General features: G+C 42.4%; 1 protein-coding gene across 1 annotated transcript in view; it reads left to right on the top strand.

Annotated features, from left to right (window-relative positions):
- RELL1 (RELT like 1) overlaps nt 1-20,465 on the top strand; it is a 336,137-nt gene that overhangs the window by 233,709 nt on the left and 81,963 nt on the right. The window contains exon 4 of the mRNA XM_053704064.1: nt 1,905-1,980. Within this exon, the coding sequence (XP_053560039.1) occupies nt 1,905-1,980 (76 nt within the window). The remainder of the gene's footprint in view (nt 1-1,904; nt 1,981-20,465) is intronic.

Here is a 20,465-nt window from a genome sequence, read left to right on the forward strand (position 1 = left end):
GCTACATCTCTCTCTTTCTGTCTGAAAAGCATTATCCGATTGGCTTATGAGACAGCCGGACGGCAACCTCCTGACCGAATCACAGCTCACTTTACTAGGGCTGTGGCTTCCACTTGGGCCTACAAGAACGAGGCTTCTGTTGATCAGATATGTAAGGCAGCGACTTGGTCCTCTCTGCACACTTTTGCCAAATTCTACAAATTTGATACTTATGCTTCTTCGGAGGCTATTTTTGGAAGAAAGGTTTTGCAAGCCGTGGTGCCTTCCATTTAGGTAACCTGATTTGCTCCCTCCCTTCATCCGTGTCCTAAAGCTTTGGTATTGGTTCCCACAAGTAATGGATGACTCCGTGGACCGGACACACCAATGTTGGAGAGAACAGAATTTATGCTTACCTGATAAATTACTTTCTCCAACGGTGTGTCCGGTCCACGGCCCGCCCTGGTTTCCTAATCAGGTTGAAATTTTTTTTCTTTATACACTACAGTCACCACGGCACCCTATAGTTTCTCCTTTTTCTCCTAACCGTCGGTCGAATGACTGGGGGGCGGAGCCAGAGGGGGAGCTATATGGACAACTCTTGCTGTGTGCTCTCCTTGCCTTTCCCTGTGGGGGAGAATATTTCCCACAAGTAATGGATGACGCTGTGGACCGGACACACCGTTGGAGAAAGTAATTTATCAGGTAAGCATAAATTCTGTTTTTTTTTGGGTTTAATGTCCGCTTTAAAGGGACATAATACTGATATGCTAAAACACTTGAAAGTGATGCAGTATAACTGAAAAAAGCTGAATAGAAAATTCACCTAAACATCTCTGTGGGAAAAAGAAGGAAAATATTTTACCTCAAAATTTCTTCAGCTCATATCTGGTGCTCCTGTGTACTTCAGATACTGTCTGCTGTATGTTGAAAAAAAACAGCCAATCAGCTTCATCAGTGCTGATGTCACATTTGATTTACTTTGATCTCGCAAGATTTCAAAGTAAACTTCCTTAAACTGAGGAGGGAAATAGCATGGCTGTTCCTGCAAAAGCCAGATGTCGCTCCCTTGCAAGTCCTGGGACTAGCATCCTGATTGGCTGCTTAAAGTTCCTTTTACAATGTGAAATTTTGAGGTAAAATATCTTTTTTACATACAGATGTTCAGGTTATATTTTCTCGTCAGCATTTTAGAGCTATGCTGCATCACTTTCAAGTAGTTCAACATTTGGGTATCATCCCTTTTAAGTATTATAAAATGTTTATTACCCTGCAACATTCTGCACAGAGATTTGCTTAAATAACAAGCTCATCTACAGCTGTGGTCACCGGAGACCTGGTTCAGGAATTTCACCCTGCTTATCAATGGATGTATCACTGAAATGCTCTTAACTTTACTGTTAAAGAATATATTTAAAGTTGAAATCTTTATTCACACAAAAAAGATGGAACGATTACTGATTCATGACTATAATAAAATACATTTTGTGTACCATATTGCAATTAAAATTCAAGCAATTTGATCTAAATGTAAAATTCTAGAAAATTGGTTAAATAAAGAAAATGTATTGGTTAAACCCCAGACAGCCATATTGACCATATTAGATAATATGCTTCCTACACTAAAGACTGGTAACATATGGGTATCTTTAGTAGCAGAATGCAATCTGTATAAACAAAATGGGGGGAATTACATTACTTTACATTTAATGTATTCATAGAACAAACTTGGATGTAGAAATAATCACATAATCACAATTCTGTAAAATTGTACTTACAAAATGTAATACCAGACTGTGTACAGAATGGAGCTGGAATTGAAAATTGCCTACAATATCAGTTTAAGAACAAATAATTAGTCCCAATATGTTTATATACACAAACACACTGAAGCCAATTTTAAATCATTTATTTCTCTTTTCCAGCAAATGCAGATATTTTGAAAGCCATGGTAGCTGACAATTCAGTGGTTGCTGATACCAGTGTGTTTGACCCAGAAAGGTAAGAGTGAATTAGAATAATGTATCAGTTATTTCTTTCATAAAATGGTGAGACTTCACGAGCAATCGCGTGGGAATAAAGTCCGCTCCACATAACAGAGCTTTAATCCCACCTACTTTCTGATGATTTGTTAGTCAATTTTCCTTCCCAAGGCAGGGAGAGTCCATAACTGTTGGGTATATCAACACCTGGCCACCAGGAGGTGGCAAAGACACCCCAGCCAAGGGCTATAAATATCCCTCTCACTTCTCCTACCCCCCCCCCCCCATCATTCTTTGCCTTTCGTCACTAGAGGATCCCAGGATGTCCCAGGGGAGAATCTTCTCTTCCGGGCGATTCTCAATGCAGTTCTGCCCGGCAAATCAGATTTCAATAGGATAATATTGCTTCGCTTACATCAACCATCAGGGACGAACAAGAAGTTCCTTAGCAATGAGCCAAGTGTCCCAAATCCTTCAATGGGCGGAGATTCACAACTGCTGTCTCTCAACAATCCACATTCCGGGCAGACCAGTGTTTAGACGTGTTACTCCTCCTTGGAGCCTCAACCTTGTTCTTAGAGTTTTTCAACAGGCTCCGTTTGAGGGACATAAAACAAGTTGAGATAGATAAAATATAATACGTACATTAATTACTTTACCTACAAATGTATACTCTAGTGCATTGCCATTAACCCTTTCTTTTAAGTTTCTGAATTGTACAGCTCTTACTCCCCCCCACACAATTCCTTTTATGGCTGTAGCTATATCTATTGTTTTGGTAAAATTCATAATGAATAGGTGTTATCTGTTGGAGCATGCCTAGAAGCTGTGAACTCAGGTGAAATACAATGCCTGTGTCTAAACACTGATAAGAGGGGTGTCCAGACAGCATGGCTATTTTAAGTATGTTTGCTTATTTTTGAAAATTATTTAAAAATACTTCTCAACAATTTTTAAACAATTTTTTTATGCAAACTATTTTTACTTAATTAACCCTTTAGGATATGCACATATCTCAACCTGTTGTATGGCACTTTTAAGCTTTTGTCATGGAAGGTTTTGTTTTTGTTGGCTATTGCCTCAGCTCGCAGAGTCTGAGATTTCTGCGTTGCAATGTGACCCCCCTTACCTTGTGTTTCATGCTAAGGCTGTTTTACGTACTAAGTTAGGTATTCTACCCAAGGTGGTTTCAGATCGCAACATCAATCAGGAGATTGTTGTTGCTTCTTTTTGTCCTAATCCTCCTTCACCTAAAGAGTGTTTACTTCATAATCTGGACGTGGTTTCTGCTTTAAAATTCTATCTTCAAGCTATGAAGGACTTCAGGCAATCCACGTCTTTGTTCGTTCTCTATGCTGGCAAGCGCACGGGGCCAAAGGGCTACTACGACTTTGTTGTCCTTGTGGATGAGGAGTATTCTCTGCTTAGCTAATGAGACAGCGGGACAACAGCCTCCTGAGAGGATTATGGCTCATTCCACTAGGGCTGTTGCTTCCTCCTGGGCTTTTAAGAACGAGACCTCTATGGATCAGATTTCCTATTGGCAGTGAGAGTCCACAAGGACATTCATAACCTATGGAAATACTATTCCTGGCCACCAGGAGGAGGCTAAGACATCCCAAACAAGACTATAAATATCCCTCCTCCTTCCCCTTCCCTCCAGTAGTTCTTTGCCTTGTATCATGGAGGTTGGCAGAGAGAAGTGCTCTTTAACAAAGAAATTAAGTATATCATGGATTGGCTCAGGAGAGCCAGTTATAATATAGCCATATAAATCTCAAGAGTATTGGTGTATATAATACTGGTTGACGCTGGGTTTCTCATGCCTCTTTCCAGTCTAACTTATCCCTGTCTGATAACGCTGTGTATTTCACACTAAATTACAGACTCTTATGTAAGTTGTCCCCTCTTTCATGGCATGTTGTCTAATAAAGAGGAGGGGTAAGTCTTGACCCTGCTTTGTGTTTACTGTGCACTTTCTTAACCTCCTTTGGACAGCCGCGCAGCTTGCCACTGGTTAACCTGAGTACCGGGAGGCCTGAGATGTGCTTTGGCATATTGGTATGCAGGATTCTAACAAGCATTTGTCCTTATATGAACTTTATAATTCTTTGTGACAGCACTCGTTGCTGGTTACCTGGTCATCCCTGTTATGTTATATAGGTCGCTGCTTGCGGCCTATGGGTTACTTCAGACTGCAGGTTTCGTTTTGATACTGGCTGTAGTGGTGGGCCAAGACATTGCTCCCCGCCGTAGGCAGCGTTTTTGGTCCATTTCCGCTCCAGATCCACTGCACAATAGTCCTGTGGAAGAGCAGTATCAACTTCACTAGGTTGCTTAGGAGGGAGTAAGATGCCCTAAACTGCGCTTTCAAGGGGCAGTTGTGTGTGTTGGGACCAGTTATCCCACTATGCTGTTCACAATATCTAATTCGATTGCAAAGGACGACTCCACGGGGAGTCTGGTGGAACCTTCTTCAGTGGGTTCCATTAACAATAATTGATTTTTACTCTGTAAATTAGTGCCTTTGACCCCAATGACACAACTCTGCTCTTCCTGCCTCACGTACTGAAATCATGCTCAGGAGGCCCAGGCGGTTAGACTGCAGTCAAGGGTCCATGTACATCCCCTACAGTAGGCCCTTCTAGGACTTCTCAGTACTACGGCTACTCCAGGGCTTGGTACAGAGAGTCACTCATCTCCGGCTGGAATAAGTCTGTTTATCGACGACCTTATGGCCCATATATGGAAAAATGTGTCAATGAGTTAAATGATAGCCAAGTATCAGGGATTAGCTTGGGGGAGAGGGAATACTTATCTCTAGTTGTTAGCCCATGTGTGGTGACAGAGGCCACGACAGACAGTTCTGGGCGGCCTTCTGAAGGGGATCCTACAGTGGGCTTTGAGAGGGACTTAGTTTTTTTTTTTGCCCCTCCAGCAGGAGACTCTGTGGGGAGGATGACTAGGTCTGATGCGCAGCAGTTCTGGACCCTACTGGAAACGGTCTTTTCTACTCTGGAGGAACGGGCGGCTAGGGCTTCTGGGGAAGAACAAGTTCCTAGTACAAATTCGGGGTCTGGTGCTAGGCCGAGGGCCCAAATGTTTTCCTCATTATTGTGAAGAGTATTTCTAGGGCAAGGGAAGGGCCAGGATGCTCTCGTTTCTTTGGAGACTTTCAAGAAATTGTTTCCTGTTCCAGATGTCCACATAGAGGCATGGAACATTGTCCCAACCATAGGTAGTACTATATTCTCTAGGTCTTAACACAGGGATGTATTGAGAACAAAGACCTCTTCTCTGGAGGAGGGGGGTTTGGAGGAATATCTAAGGGGCTGTCTAGTCAGTCTGGTGCTTTGCTTCATCCGGCAGTGGGTATGGCTGCTCTCTTGGATGCAGCAAAGTCCTTGTGGGAATCGATGGGCGAGTAGGATTAAGGTGGCTCCCCTAGAAGAGATCCAGGTCCGCTTTCTGGGGTTAGCTAATGCTTTTCTCAGGGAGGCTATCCTGCATATTGTTCTTATCAATGCTAAGAACTCTGTGACTTTTGTCACAGCCAGAGGCTAACGCTACATAGTCTGGTCTTTTATCCTTGCCTGACCGGGGCAGGGTCTTGCTTGATCAGATCTGGAATGCACCCATCACCACTTTCTAGGGTGGCAGTGAGGTTTCTCTTGGTCAGGGCCCAAGAGGTAAATCGAAGGAGTGGTTCGTGGACATGCATCAGTCAGTATTTCATAGGACATCCAGAAAGTCTCCTGTCAGTGCTATGCGACTGGGCAGCTTAAAGGGTCGTTCTGAGGCTGCTAGGTGAGAGGGTCGGCTCTGACCTGGAATCAAGTTGTGTGGGGGGCAGACTTTCATTGTATCAGGATTGGTCCCTGTCAGATTGGGACCTCTGGTTGCTGGACATTATCCATCAGGGCTACAGGATTTGTTTTAAGTCCCATCCCCCAAAAGATCGCTTCTTACCATCAAAGGTTCCAGAGGATCCTGTTAGAAGTGCGGTTCTTTTTCGTTGCGAGGAAGAGCTTATTGATATGGGAGCTGTAGTCTCAGTTCCTCCACCTTAAACTGTGAAAGGGTTTTACTCTGTCCTCTATGTGGCTCCTGAAGGGTTTGAAGGATTTCAACAGATCCGTACAAGTTCCAGTCTTTTAGGTGGAATCGTTAAAGTCCTTTCTTCTCTTAGCACTGGAAGGTCAGTCTATGTCAACCATAGTTTTAAATAATTTGTTCCTTCACATCTAGATGCATAGGGATTACTTTTGTTTCTTGTGATTTGCTGTACTAAATAAGCATTACCAGTTTGTGGCAATTCAAGTAGGATTGGTTGCAGCTTCTCGAGTCCTCACCAAGGTACTGGGAGCTCTTTTGGCTGTTAGTCTCAAGGGGATTACAGTAGCTTCTTACCTAGAGGATATGTTGGTTCAGACTCCATCTTTGTGGGTGGCTCAAACACACACACACACAATTCTCTATGCCTTTGAATGCATGGTTTGGAAGAGTTCTCTTCTCTTCAAGGAACGGTCTTATCAACAGAGGGAAACTCTTCAGAAGGCATATTCCCTGCTTCTTTCTATCGTCAATTTGTTGGTAGTACAATGCATGAAGGTGATGTATCGCATGATAACGACATTGGAATGGGGATCATTTAGACATGTTGCAGATTTTCTATCTGTATGCTCAGATGAGAGAGAATCTTAACTGGTTGCTTTCCTCCACGTCAGTTCGTATAGGACTTAGTTTCCGTTGTCCTTCCTCAGTCATAATCTCTGTGGATGCAAGTCAGTCTGGCTGGGTGGCTTCTTGTGGTTCTCTTAAAGTACAAGGTTCTTGGGGCCTAGAGGAAGTGTCCCCCCCAATCAATATTCTGGAGTTAATTGCGATTTTAGAGATTGCCTCATTTGGCTTATTCTTAGCTTATCCAATTCCATTTGTATTGCATCACTACAGTAGCCTATATCAACCTTCGGGGAGGTGCCTGGAGCCCATTGGCAATGCAGGAGGTGTCTCGCATACTGCGGTGGGCAAAGACGAACCAATGTCAACTCTCGGCCTTGCACATCCCTTGGGTAGTGCATTGGGAAGTAGACTTGTTGAATAGACAATCTCTACATTCAGAGGAGATGTTTCAGAAAATAACTTTTCAATGGGGTGTTCCAGACATAGATTTAATGGCTTCTCGCTTCCATGCTAAGCCCCTGAGGTATGGAGCCAGGACTAGGGATCTTAAGGCGGTGCTAGTGGATGTGCTTGTGGTTCCATGGAACTACAACTTAGTTTATCTGTTCCCTCCTATTATTCTTCTTCTTCTCCGAGTAGTGACTCGGCTCAAACAGGAGGGCATTCTAACTATTCTGATAGCTCCTGCGTGGCCCCGCAGGTTTTGGTATGCTGACCTAGTGAGAACGTCATCTGCTCCTCCTTGGCGACTGCCTCCTTGCCAGGATTTATTGCCTCAAGCTCCAATTTTTAAGCAAGTTCTTGATACTCTGCAGTATTCAGTAAAACAGGACCCTCTTGCTGATGAAGTAGCAGATAGATGTATTTATTAATTTAAAATTGGAGCACATACATTCTCTATTGCAGGAAGTTTTACTTGCTTTGGAGGTTGAGAACCCTGCGAATAAGATTGCTGTTTTTTAAAGCAGCAAAAAAAGCCATCTACCTTCCCATTCCTTGATTCGGTTTCTAAGCTAATGTTCCCTCCACCAAATTAAAAAACCTTTATCTTTACCAACTGAAAAATTGGAAGTATGAGACATTCCAAAGATGGACAGTGCTATTTTTTCTAGGTGACTACCATTCCTTCAGAGGACAGTAGCTATTTTAAGAATCTGATGATCTGAGAACTTGAAGTCTTCCTCAGGAGATCCTTTTAGCTGGCAGGCTATAATGTTTTGTCCAGCTGTTAGTGTAGCCTGCATATCTGCAGATACTGCAGTCTGACATGACAAAATCACTGACTTTATTTTCCAAGAAGCTTCCCCTGATGAAATAGGATTACTTGAGGTTGGTCAAAACTGCTAAGTTTCATTTGTGCTGCAGCTGTCCTACTATGACTGTTCTAGCTAGAAGAGCCTTTTGGCTCATGTCATGGTCTGCTGATATAGTATCTTTCTCTCCTATTTTAGGGAATGATCTTGTTTGGGCCTGGACTGGATGCTATTAATGCTACAGTCACTGGAGATAAAGGAGCTATCCTGCAGCAAGACATAAAAGCTAAGGGCAGGCTTAAGTCCCCTGGGTGATTTCACTCAATTAGTAATTCCAGGATGCAAAGATACTCCTCTTCAGTTTATCAAAAGTCAGACATGTCCAAGTGGAAGATTGTTTCCTCTGTTGTCCAAACAGACCATAAAGTCTACCCCTTACTCCAAATCAGCATGCAGGTGCAGCCCTCAATGTAGACTTTTGGTTTGGGAGGCAGACTGAACCTTTTTCATTAGGCTTGGGAAGTATCAGTTGAAGATCCTTGGGTACTACTCATTTTTCCACCCGAATTGGGTAGTTATTACCACAGATGCCAGCTTGCTGGGGTGGGACTAAGTCTGCTGTTCCTGGAGAGTGCCGGGAGTTTCTCTCCTTGGGAGGCATGGTTACTGATCAACTCTTTGCAATCTTCATGGCTCTCTAGAGTTAGCCCTTGTTACACAGGAGTCTTTTCTGAGGTTTCAGTCAGACACTGTCACAACTGTGGCTTACATTCTTCAACAAGGCAGTACTCAAAGTGCCTAAGTAATTAAAGTGGTAGCCAACATTCTGACTTGGACAGAACACCATCATTGCATGATTTCAGCAGTTCAGGTTTTGGGTGTGAACAATTGGGAAGTGGACTTTCTCAGTAATCAGTACCTTTACCCTGGCAAATGGTCTTTAAACAAAATGGTTTGGGAAGGCCAGACATAGATCTCATGGCCTCTCGCTGGAATCACAAGCTACCCCAGTATTGTGTGAGATCTTGTGATCCACTAACAACTCTAATAGATTCACTAGTGATTAATTTAATCTGATTTACATCTCTCCTCCTTTTGTGTTACTATCCAGGATAATAGCCATGTTAAAACAGGAAGGAGGACCTCACAGGAATTGATAAACAGATCTGTTACAAATATCCTCCGTTCAGAGGTTGCGTCTTCCTCTCTGTATGTATGTATTGGGTACTTGTAAAGCGCAGCTAATCACCCGTAAGGGTCTCAAGGCGCTGCTCATTTTATCGACCTTGGAAGGATGAAAGGCTGAGTGGACCTCGCCGGGGATCGAACCTGCAACCCTTGGGTTGCTACAGAGCTCAGCCACAGTGCCTTAGCATGCACTGGAAGGACATGCTTTGTCAAGGTCCGTTCTTCCATCAAAACCTCAAATCTCTCAATTTGCCAGCATGGCGATTGAACACTTGATTATTTTTTTTTCTTAGAGAGGTTTTTCCGATCAAGTGATAGATACTTTTGATTCAAACCAAAAAGCCTGTTAAATTATGCATTTATCACAATATCTGTAAAGCTTTCACTTTCTCTAAGAATTACTATTGGAATTCTTTTAGAATTCTTCAAATTCTACACTTTTTGCAGGATGGTCTGGATAAGGGTTGATCAGCCAGTACTGACAAATGACTTATTTTGTACATCAGCTGCCTTTTTAATTCTGAGAGGTTAATTAATAGCCGAATGCCCCCTGGAGTGAGTCACGCCATAATAGTGCATTTTCCGCTGGTGGTGAAACCCAACCTATTATTGGGATAAACCCCCTTAAAGTGCCATAAAACAGGTTGAGATATGTGCATATCCTAAAAGGGCTAATTAAGTAAAAATAGTTTGCATAAAAAATGTATTAAAAATTGGTGGGAAGTATTTTAAAATAATTTTCAAAAAAACTTAAAATAGCCATACTGTCTGGACAAAAAACTGTAGGAGCAGAAAACAGAGAGGCGCCTTATGGGACAGTATCGTGGTACCACAGTGAGTACAGGATAGAACGAACAGCACACACAGATAGCAAGGTACTCACAAGTGAGATGGCATAAACGTATGCCAAACTAGACAGGACGGAACCTTAGTCGTCCGCCAGACGGTCCAATGGGAGAATAACTCCGGCACTCCAATGGTCCAATCCGCAGCAGCGGGAAGTCACAGCGTCAGAGGCCCACAGCGTCTGTGAGAGGACTACTGGCTCAGAGTCCTTGGTGTGAATGGCAGGATACCGACCCAACCAAAAGATCAAATGATGGTAGGCAGAGAGCGGGGGTATCGTAAAAGCAGTTTATTTAAAAAATAATAAAAACTGTTTAAAATACTGGTAAATAGTAAGTAGTAGAAACAGCAACGCGTTTCTCGACCTTCCGGTCGTTTCATCAGGCTGATATTGAGTTTGAAAACCCCGCTCTATTAAACATGATAATCGTCCAATCATAGACCGGTCTGTTGTCCACACCCATCATAGGGCCAATCATAAATTGTGATTGGTATCTATAGTGACAGTTGCACCTGCTCTGTAATCAGAGATGAGGAGTGTGGAAAAAACAATGCGGACTGTGATATGTATACAATGTGGTCTTAAATTACATACAAGATAAACACAATGTCAAAGTCCCGTAAGTTCATATGTAGTTCAGATCACAACATCAGGCGGTGCTTAAATTAACGGTTATTACTGACATCATAAGGTTTTGACTAAAACCATATGGTTCAGACGCAAAACAGGATTGTGTCTGTACTTCTCATGTATGCAGATCGAAATTCTACAGTAACAAGAGAGGGTTTAGAATGTAATATAATCCATAAGACGTGCAGAGACAGTGCTGCTAAACAAGCTGTGAGCTAATGATAATCACAATAATTTCTCAGCCATACGGCATGAGTAAAAATAAATTGGTATCCATAGACATGTTGATGGTGTGATAGCCTGCACATATTTTAAAGGGACCATATATTCTGACAGGTAAATATCAGTGTGTAATCCTATGTGAATCAGGATTCGGATGACTAACAGAAGTTTCGTTCCTAATGGTTGAAGTATTTATATGTAGTTGGTCAGAAACTATAAACGTCTACTCCAATAGGGACGGAAAATAAATAATGTATAACTTACAGCAAGCTCAGGCAGAGGGACTAGAAGATCAGACTTTTAAGAGAAGGCCGCCAAATCAACACATAAATTGAGACCGTCTGGATGCATGCTTTTCAGCAGATGGATCCAATAGGTCTCCCTCTGTCTGAGCCTGAAAAACCGATTGTAAAGATGGGATTTGGGGATGAATTCTATGGGATTTACGGAATAACAGTTAAGGTCTCCCCTATGTTCATCATTACAATGTCTGGATACACTATGGAGTCTGTAGTTCTTCTTCATATTCCGATAGTGTTCAGACCATCTGGTACTAAGGTATCTACAGGTACGCCCTACGTATTGAGCCCCACAGACACAAGTTAGTAGGTAAACTACATATGTGGAAGCACAGGATGCATGACCAATGATGGTGTAAGATTTGTGAGTGATACTAGACCTGAAGGTTTTCTGCCGATCACCAATGAAAGTGCACTTCTTGCAACGGGCTCGTCTACATTTAAATGACCCATGTTGCAGATTATTGTTGTTAGTACCAGAATATGACTGTCTATGTTTGACAATCTTGCTCGGAGCCAGCATTGTTTTAAGGGTCGGCGCCCTTCTATAAACTATTCTAGGTTTGTCATCCAAAGTTCTTTTCAGAATAGGGTCTTTAAGTAAAATTTGCCAATGACGTGTGACAATGTCTCTAATTAAATTATGATTAGAGTTAAATTGAGTGATGAACAGCGGATCTTTGTAAAAGGTGCTGTTATTTGTAGGTTCCATTCATGCATTAGGCCCAGTGAAATATATCTCCCTATTATCATTTTTGGCTCTCAAAAAGCCATTTTCGATAATAGAGTTAGGGTAATGTTTCTCCCTAAAGCGTTCCTTTAAAATGAGACTTTGAGATTCGTAGTCGGCCATAGAACTATAGTTTCGGCGTACCCTTTTAAACTGGCCATAAGGAACATTCAATTTCCAGGGGTGATAGTGACAGCTCTTAAAGTCAAGATAGCTATTACAATCTACTGCCTTAAAGAAGGTGGTGCTAGTCACTTTACCCTCAGTAAAGCAGAGATTAAGATCTAGGTACACTATTGATTGTCTCTCGATGGCACTAGTAAACACCAAGCCTCTATTGTTAGTGTTTAAATGTTCAACAAAAGATTCAGCGGTGGAGGGTTCACCCCTCCAGATGAAGATGAGGTCATCTATATATCTGCCATAGTATACCAGGTTCGCCCCGTATGCTGAATCATATATGTAACATTGTTCAAAAGAACCCATGATCAGGTTCGCATAACTCGGGGCGAACCTGGTACCCATGGCAGTGCCCTTTGTTTGAATGTTATGCGAACCTGTTCATGGGTTCTTTTGAACAATGTTACATCTATGATTCAGCATACGGGGCGAACCTGGTATACTATGGCAGATATATAGATGACCTCATCTTCATCTGGAGGGGTGAACCCTCCACCGCTGAATCTTGTTGAACATTTAAACACTAACAATAGAGGCTTGGTGTTTACTAGTGCCATCGAGAGACAATCAATAGTGTACCTAGATCTTAATCTCTGCTTTACTGAGGGTAAAGTGACTAGCACCACCTTCTTTAAGGCAGTAGATTGTAATAGCTATCTTGACTTTAAGAGCTTTCACTATCACCCCTGGAAATTGAATGTTCCTTATGGCCAGTTTAAAAGGGGATCTGATAACAGAGGTTGTTATCCCTGCCTTCATTGCAGTCACTGTAGTTCAATAATAAAAGGGAAAGATTTTTTTCATCCCATTAAGGGAACCAAATACCCTATAAAGAAACATCTAACATGTAGAAGCACATATGCTATATATCTCATCAAATGTCCGTGTGCCAGGATTTATATAGGAGAAACAAGTAGGGAAGTAAGAACAAGAATCACTGAACACAAATCTAACATTAGAAACAAAAATATGGAGGCTCCTGTTTCCTGTCACTTCCTCTCCATGGGTCACAACATCAGTCAACTTAGGTTTCAAGTCATTGAACAAGTTGACAGACCCAGGAGGGGAGGTGACAGGGACCAGATGCTTAAAAGAAGGGAGATGTTTTGGATAAACAAATTAAACACAATGATACCTGAAGGCTTAAACAAAGATTTTGAATGGTCATTATTTCTTTCATGTAATTAGCAAGAGTCCATGAGCTAGTGACGTATGGGATATACATTCCTACCAGGAGGGGCAAAGTTTCCCAAACCTCAAAATGCCTATAAATACACCCCTCACCACACCCACAATTCAGTTTTTACAAACTTTGCCTCCGATGGAGGTGGTGAAGTAAGTTTGTGCTAGATTCTACGTTGATATGCGCTCCGCAGCAAGTTGGAGCCCGGTTTTCCTCTCAGCGTGCAGTGAATGTCAGAGGGATGTGAGGAGAGTATTGCCTATTTGAATGCAGTGATCTCCTTCTACGGGGTCTATTTCATAGGTTCTCTGTTATCGGTCGTAGAGATTCATCTCTTAACTCCCTTTTCAGATCGACGATATACTCTTATATATACCATTACCTCTGCTGATTCTCGTTTCAGTACTGGTTTGGCTTTCTACAAACATGTAGATGAGTGTCCTGGGGTAAGTAAATCTTATTTTCTGTGACACTCTAAGCTATGGTTGGGCACTTTGTTTATAAAGTTCTAAATATATGTATTCAAACATTTATTTGCCTTGACTCAGAATGTTCAACTTTCCTTATTTTTCAGACAGTCGGTTTCATATTTGGGATAATGCATTTGATTTAATCATTTTTTCTTACCTTCAAAAAAATTGACTTTTTTCCCCTGTGGGCTGTTAGGCTCGCGGGGGCTGAAAATGCTTCATTTCTCCAACATAGGTGTGTCCGGTCCACGGCGTCATCCTTACTTGTGGGATATTCTCTTCCCCAACAGGAAATGGCAAAGAGCCCAGCAAAGCTGGTCACATGATCCCTCCTAGGCTCCGCCTACCCCAGTCATTCTCTTTGCCGTTGTACAGGCAACATCTCCACGGAGATGGCTTAGAGTTTTTTAGTGTTTAACTGTAGTTTTTATTATTCAATCAAGAGTTTGTTATTTTAAAATAGTGCTGGTATGTACTATTTACTCAGAAACAGAAAAGAGATGAAGATTTCTGTTTGTATGAGGAAAATGATTTTAGCACCGTAACTAAAATCCATGGCTGTTCCACACAGGACTGTTGAGAGCAATTAACTTCAGTTGGGGGAACAGTGTGCAGTCTCTTGCTGCTTGAGGTATGACACATTCTAACAAGACGATGTAATGCTGGAAGCTGTCATTTTTCCCTATGGGATCCGGTAAGCCATGTTTATTACGATGTTAAATAAGGGCTTCACAAGGGCTTATTATGATTGTAGACTTTTATGGGCTAAATCGATTCTGTATTAAAACCTATTTAGCCTTGAGGAATCATTTTATTTGGGTATTTTTATATTAGATGATATTATAATGTCGGCAGGCACTGTATGAGACACCTTATTTCTCTGGGGCTTTCCCAAAGCATAAGCAGAGCCTCATTTTCGCGCCGGTGTGGCGCACTTGTTTTTGAGAGGCATGGCATGCAGTCGCATGTGAGAGGAGCTCTGATACTTACAAAAGTCTTTCTGAAGGCGTCATTTGGTATCGTATTCCCCTTTGGGTTTGGTTGGGTCTCAGCAAAGCAGATACCAGGGACTGTAAAGGGGTTAAAGTGTTAAAACGGCTCCGGTTCCGTTATTTTAAGGGTTAAAGCTTCCAAATTTGGTGTGCAATACTTTTAAGGCTTTAAGACACTGTGGTGAAAATTTGGTGAATTTTGTACAATTCCTTCATGTTTTTTCGCAATTGCAGTAATAAAGTGTGTTCAGACCAATCTTAGATCTCAAGATCTTAAACAAGTTTCTCAAGGTTCCATCCTTCAAGATGGAAACCATTCGAACTATTCTCCCTTCCATCCAGGAGGGTCAATTCATGACCACGGTGGATTTAAAGGATGCGTATCTACATATTCCTATCCACAAGGAACATCATCGGTTCCTAAGGTTCGCATTCCTGGACAAACATTACCAGTTCGTGGCGCTTCCTTTCGGATTAGCCACTGCTCCAAGGATTTTCACAAAGGTACTAGGGTCCCTTCTAGCGGTGCTAAGACCAAGGGGCATTGCAGTGGTACCTTACCTGGACGACATTCTGATTCAAGCGTCGTCCCTTCCTCAAGCAAAGGCTCACACGGACATTGTCCTGGCCTTTCTCAGATCTCACGGCTGGAAAGTGAACGTGGAAAAGAGTTCTCTATCCCCGTCAACAAGGGTTCCCTTCTTGGGAACAATTATAGACTCCTTAGAAATGAGGATCTTTCTAACAGAGGCCAGAAAAACAAAGCTTCTGGACTCTTGTCGGATACTTCATTCCGTTCCTCTTCCTTCCATAGCTCAGTGCATGGAAGTGATCGGGTTGATGGTGGCGGCGATGGACATAGTTCCTTTTGCGCGCATTCATCTAAGACCATTACAACTGTGCATGCTCAGTCAGTGGAATGGGGACTATACAGACTTGTCTCCGAAGATACAAGTAAATCAGAGGACCAGAGACTCACTCCGTTGGTGGCTGTCCCTGGACAATCTGTCTCAAGGGATGACGTTCCACAGACCAGAGTGGGTCATTGTCACGACCGACGCCAGTCTGATAGGCTGGGGCGCGGTCTGGGGATCCCTGAAAGCTCAGGGTCTTTGGTCTCGGGAAGAATCTCTTCTACCGATAAATATTCTGGAACTGAGAGCGATATTCAATGCTCTCAAGGCCTGGCCTCAGCTTGCGAGGACCAAGTTCATACGGTTTCAATCAGACAACATGACAACTGTTGCGTACATCAACCATCAGGGGGGAACAAGGAGTTCCCTAGCGATGGAAGAAGTAACCAAAATTATTCTTTGGGCGGAGTCTCACTCCTGCCACCTGTCTGCTATCCACATCCCAGGAGTGGAAAATTGGGAAGCGGATTTTCTGAGTCGGCAGACATTGCATCCGGGGGAGTGGGAACTCCATCCGGAAATCTTTGCCCAAGTCACTCACCTGTGGGGCATTCCAGACATGGATCTGATGGCCTCTCGTCAGAACTTCAAAGTTCCTTGCTACGGGGCCAGATCCAGGGATCCCAAGGCGGCTCTAGTGGATGCACTAGTAGCACCTTGGACCTTCAAACTAGCTTATGTGTTTCCGCCATTTCCTCTCATCCCCAGGCTGATAGCCAGGATCAAGCAGGAGAGGGCGTCGGTGATCTTGATAGCTCCTGCGTGGCCACGCAGGACTTGGTATGCAGATCTGGTGAATATGTCATCGGCTCCACCTTGGAAGCTACCTTTGAGACGAGACCTTCTTGTTCAGGTTCCGTTCGAACATCCGAATCTGGTTTCACTCCAGCTGACTGCTTGGAGATTGAACGCTTGATTTTATCGAAGCGAGGATTCTCAGATTCTGTTATCGATACTCTTGTTCAGGCCAGAAAGCCTGTGACTAGAAAGATTTACCACAAAATTTGGAAAAAATATATCTGTTGGTGTGAATCTAAAGGATTCCCTTGGGACAAGGTTAAGATTCCTAGGATTCTATCCTTTCTTCAAGAAGGATTGGAAAAAGGATTATCTGCAAGTTCCCTGAAGGGACAGATTTCTGCCTTGTCGGTATTGCTTCACAAAAAGCTGGCAGCTGTGCCAGATGTTCAAGCCTTTGTTCAGGCTCTGGTTAGAATCAAGCCTGTTTACAAACCTTTGACTCCTCCTTGGAGTCTCAATTTAGTTCTTTCAGTTCTTCAGGGGGTTCCGTTTGAACCCTTGCATTCCGTTGATATTAAGTTATTATCTTGGAAAGTTTTGTTTTTAGTTGCGATTTCTTCTGCTAGAAGAGTCTCAGAATTATCTGCTCTGCAGTGTTCTCCTCCTTATCTGGTGTTCCATGCAGATAAGGTGGTTTTACGTACTAAACCTGGTTTTCTTCCTAAAGTTGTTTCTAACAAAAACATTAACCAGGAGATTATCGTACCTTCTCTGTGTCCGAAACCAGTTTCAATGAAGGAACGTTTGTTGCACAATTTGGATGTTGTTCGCGCTCTAAAATTCTATTTAGATGCTACAAAGGATTTTAGACAAACATCTTCCTTGTTTGTTGTTTATTCAGGTAAAAGGAGAGGTCAAAAAGCAACTTCTACCTCTCTCTCTTTTTGGATTAAAAGCATCATCAGATTGGCTTACGAGACTGCCGGACGGCAGCCTCCCGAAAGAATCACAGCTCATTCCACTAGGGCTGTGGCTTCCACTTGGGCCTTCAAGAACGAGGCTTCTGTGGATCAGATATGTAGGGCAGCGACTTGGTCTTCACTGCACACTTTTACCAAATTTTACAAGTTTGATACTTTTGCTTCTTCTGAGGCTATTTTTGGGAGAAAGGTTTTGCAAGCCGTGGTGCCTTCCATTTAGGTGACCTGATTTGCTCCCTCCCTTCATCCGTGTCCTAAAGCTTTGGTATTGGTTCCCACAAGTAAGGATGACGCCGTGGACCGGACACACCTATGTTGGAGAAAACAGAATTTATGTTTACCTGATAAATTTCTTTCTCCAACGGTGTGTCCGGTCCACGGCCCGCCCTGGTTTTTTAATCAGGTCTGATATTTTATTTTCTTTAACTACAGTCACCACGGTACCATATGGTTTCTCCTATGCAAATATTCCTCCTTAACGTCGGTCGAATGACTGGGGTAGGCGGAGCCTAGGAGGGATCATGTGACCAGCTTTGCTGGGCTCTTTGCCATTTCCTGTTGGGGAAGAGAATATCCCACAAGTAAGGATGACGCCGTGGACCGGACACACCGTTGGAGAAAGAAATTTATCAGGTAAACATAAATTCTGTTTTTATTGCGTCATTCTTGGCGCGGACTTTTTTGGCGCAAAAATTCTTTTCCGTTTCCGGCGTCATACGTGTCGCCGGAAGTTGCGTCATTTTTTGACGTTATTTTGCGCCAAAAATGTCGGCGTTCCGGATGTGGCGTCATTTTTGGCGCCAAAAGCATTTTGGCGCTAAAAAATATGGGCGTCACTTTTGTCTCCACATTATTTAAGTCTCATTTTTCATTGCTTCTGGTTGCTAGAAGCTTGTTCTTTGGCATTTTTTCCCATTCCTGAAACTGTCATTTAAGGAATTTGATCAATTTTGCTTTATATGTTGTTTTTTCTCTTACATATTGCAAGATGTCTCACGTTGCATCTGAGTCAGAAGATACTACTGGAAAATCGCTGTCTAGTGCTGGATCTACCAAAGCTAAGTGTATCTGCTGTAAACTTTTGGTAGCTATTCCTCCAGCTGTTGTTTGTATTGATTGTCATGACAAACTTGTTAATGCAGATAATATTTCCTTTAGTAAAGTACCATTGCCTGTTGCAGTTCCTTCAACATCTAAGGTGCAGAATGTTCCTGATAACATAAGAGATTTTGTTTCTGAATCCATAAAGAAGGCTATGTCTGTTTTCTTCTGTAAAGTGTGATCAGTCCACGGGTCATCATTACTTCTGGGATATTACTCCTCCCCAACAGGAAGTGCAAGAGGATTCACCCAGCAGAGCTGCATATAGCTCCTCCCCCCTACGTCACTCCCAGTCATTCTCTTGCACCCAACGACTAGATAGGATGTGTGAGAGGACTATGGTGATTATACTTAGTTTTATATCTTCAATCAAAAGTTTATTATTTTATAATAGCACCGGAGTGTGTTATTACCTCTCTGGCAGAGTTTGAAGAAGAATCTACCAGAGTTTTTACTATGATTTTAGCCGGAGTAGTTAAGATCATATTGCTGTTTCTCGGCCATCTGAGGAGAGGTAAACTTCAGATCAGGGGACAGCGGGCAGATTAATCTGCAAAGAGGTATGTAGCAGCTTTTATTTTCTGACAATGGAATTGATGAGAAAATCCTGCCATACCGATATAATGTCATGTATGTATATTTTACACTTCAGTATTCTGGGGAATGGTACTTCACTGGAATTACACTGTGTACATAAAACTTTAGCCTATTTTGCAGGGACTAGCAACAGGCTTTTTAATAACTCTTAATTTATGTTAAACGTTTTTGCTGGAATGTAAAATCGTTTTCATTTTCTGAGGTACTGAGTGAATAAATATTTGGGCACTATTTTTCCACTTGGCAGTTGCTTGATCTAATTTCTGACAGTTTCTGATCTCTCTCACTGTTGTGTGTGAGGGGGAGGGGCCGTTTTTTGGCGCTTTTGCTACGCATCAAAAAATTTCAGTCAGCAGCTCTTTGTATTTCCTGCATGATCCGGTTCATCTCTACAGAACTCAGGGGTCTTCAAAACTTGTTTTGAGGGAGGTAATTCTCACAGCAGAGCTGTGAGATTGTAGTTGACTGTGATAAAAAACGTTTATTCTGTAAATTTTTTTCTGCTATCAGAGTTAGTTGTCTTTGCTAATGGGAACAAACCTTTGCTAAAGTTGTGTTGTTTACAAGGATTGATGCTATAACTGTTTCAGTTTATTAATTTTCAACTGTCATAAATCTTCTGTGCTTCTTATAGGCACAGTACGTTTTTCATAATATTTTACTAGAATTGTATTCCAAGTTGCAAGTTTATTTGCTAGTGTGTTAAACATGTCTGATTCAGAGGAAGATACCTGTGTTAGTTGTTCCAATGCCAAAGTGGAGCCCAATAGAAATTTATGTACTAACTGTATTGATGCTACTTTAAATAAAAGTCAATCTGTACAAATTGAACAAATTTCACCAAACAGCGAGGGGAGAGTTATGCCGACTAACTCTCCTCACGTGTCAGTACCTGCATCTCCCGCTCGGGAGGTGCGCGATATTGTGGCGCCCAGTACATCTGGGCGGCCATTACAGATAACATTACAAGATATGGCTACTGTTATGACTGAAGTTTTGGCTAAATTACCAGAACTAAGAGGCGAGCGTGATCACTCTGGGGTGAGAACAGAGTGCGCTGATAATACTAGGGCCATGTCAGATACTGCGTCACAGCTTGCAGAACATGAGGACGGAGAGCTTCTGTCTGCGGCTGACGGTTCTGATCCAAACAGATTGGATTCAGATATTTCAAATTTTAAATTTAAGCTGGAGAACCTCCGTGTATTACTAGGGGAGGTGTTAGCGGCTCTGAATGATTGTAACACAGTTGCAATACCAGAGAAAATGTGTAGGTTGGATAAATATTTTGCGGTACCAACGAGTACCGACGTTTTTCCTATACCTAAAAGACTAACTGAAATTATTACTAAAGAGTGGGATAGACCCGGTGTGCCGTTCTCACCCCCTCCGATATTTAGAAAAATGTTTCCAATAGACGCCACCACACGGGACTTATGGCAGACGGTCCCTAAGGTGGAGGGAGCAGTTTCTACTTTAGCTAAGCGTACCACT

Source organism: Bombina bombina, chromosome 2, assembly GCF_027579735.1.
Source record: "Bombina bombina isolate aBomBom1 chromosome 2, aBomBom1.pri, whole genome shotgun sequence".
NCBI lineage: Eukaryota > Metazoa > Chordata > Amphibia > Anura > Bombinatoridae > Bombina > Bombina bombina.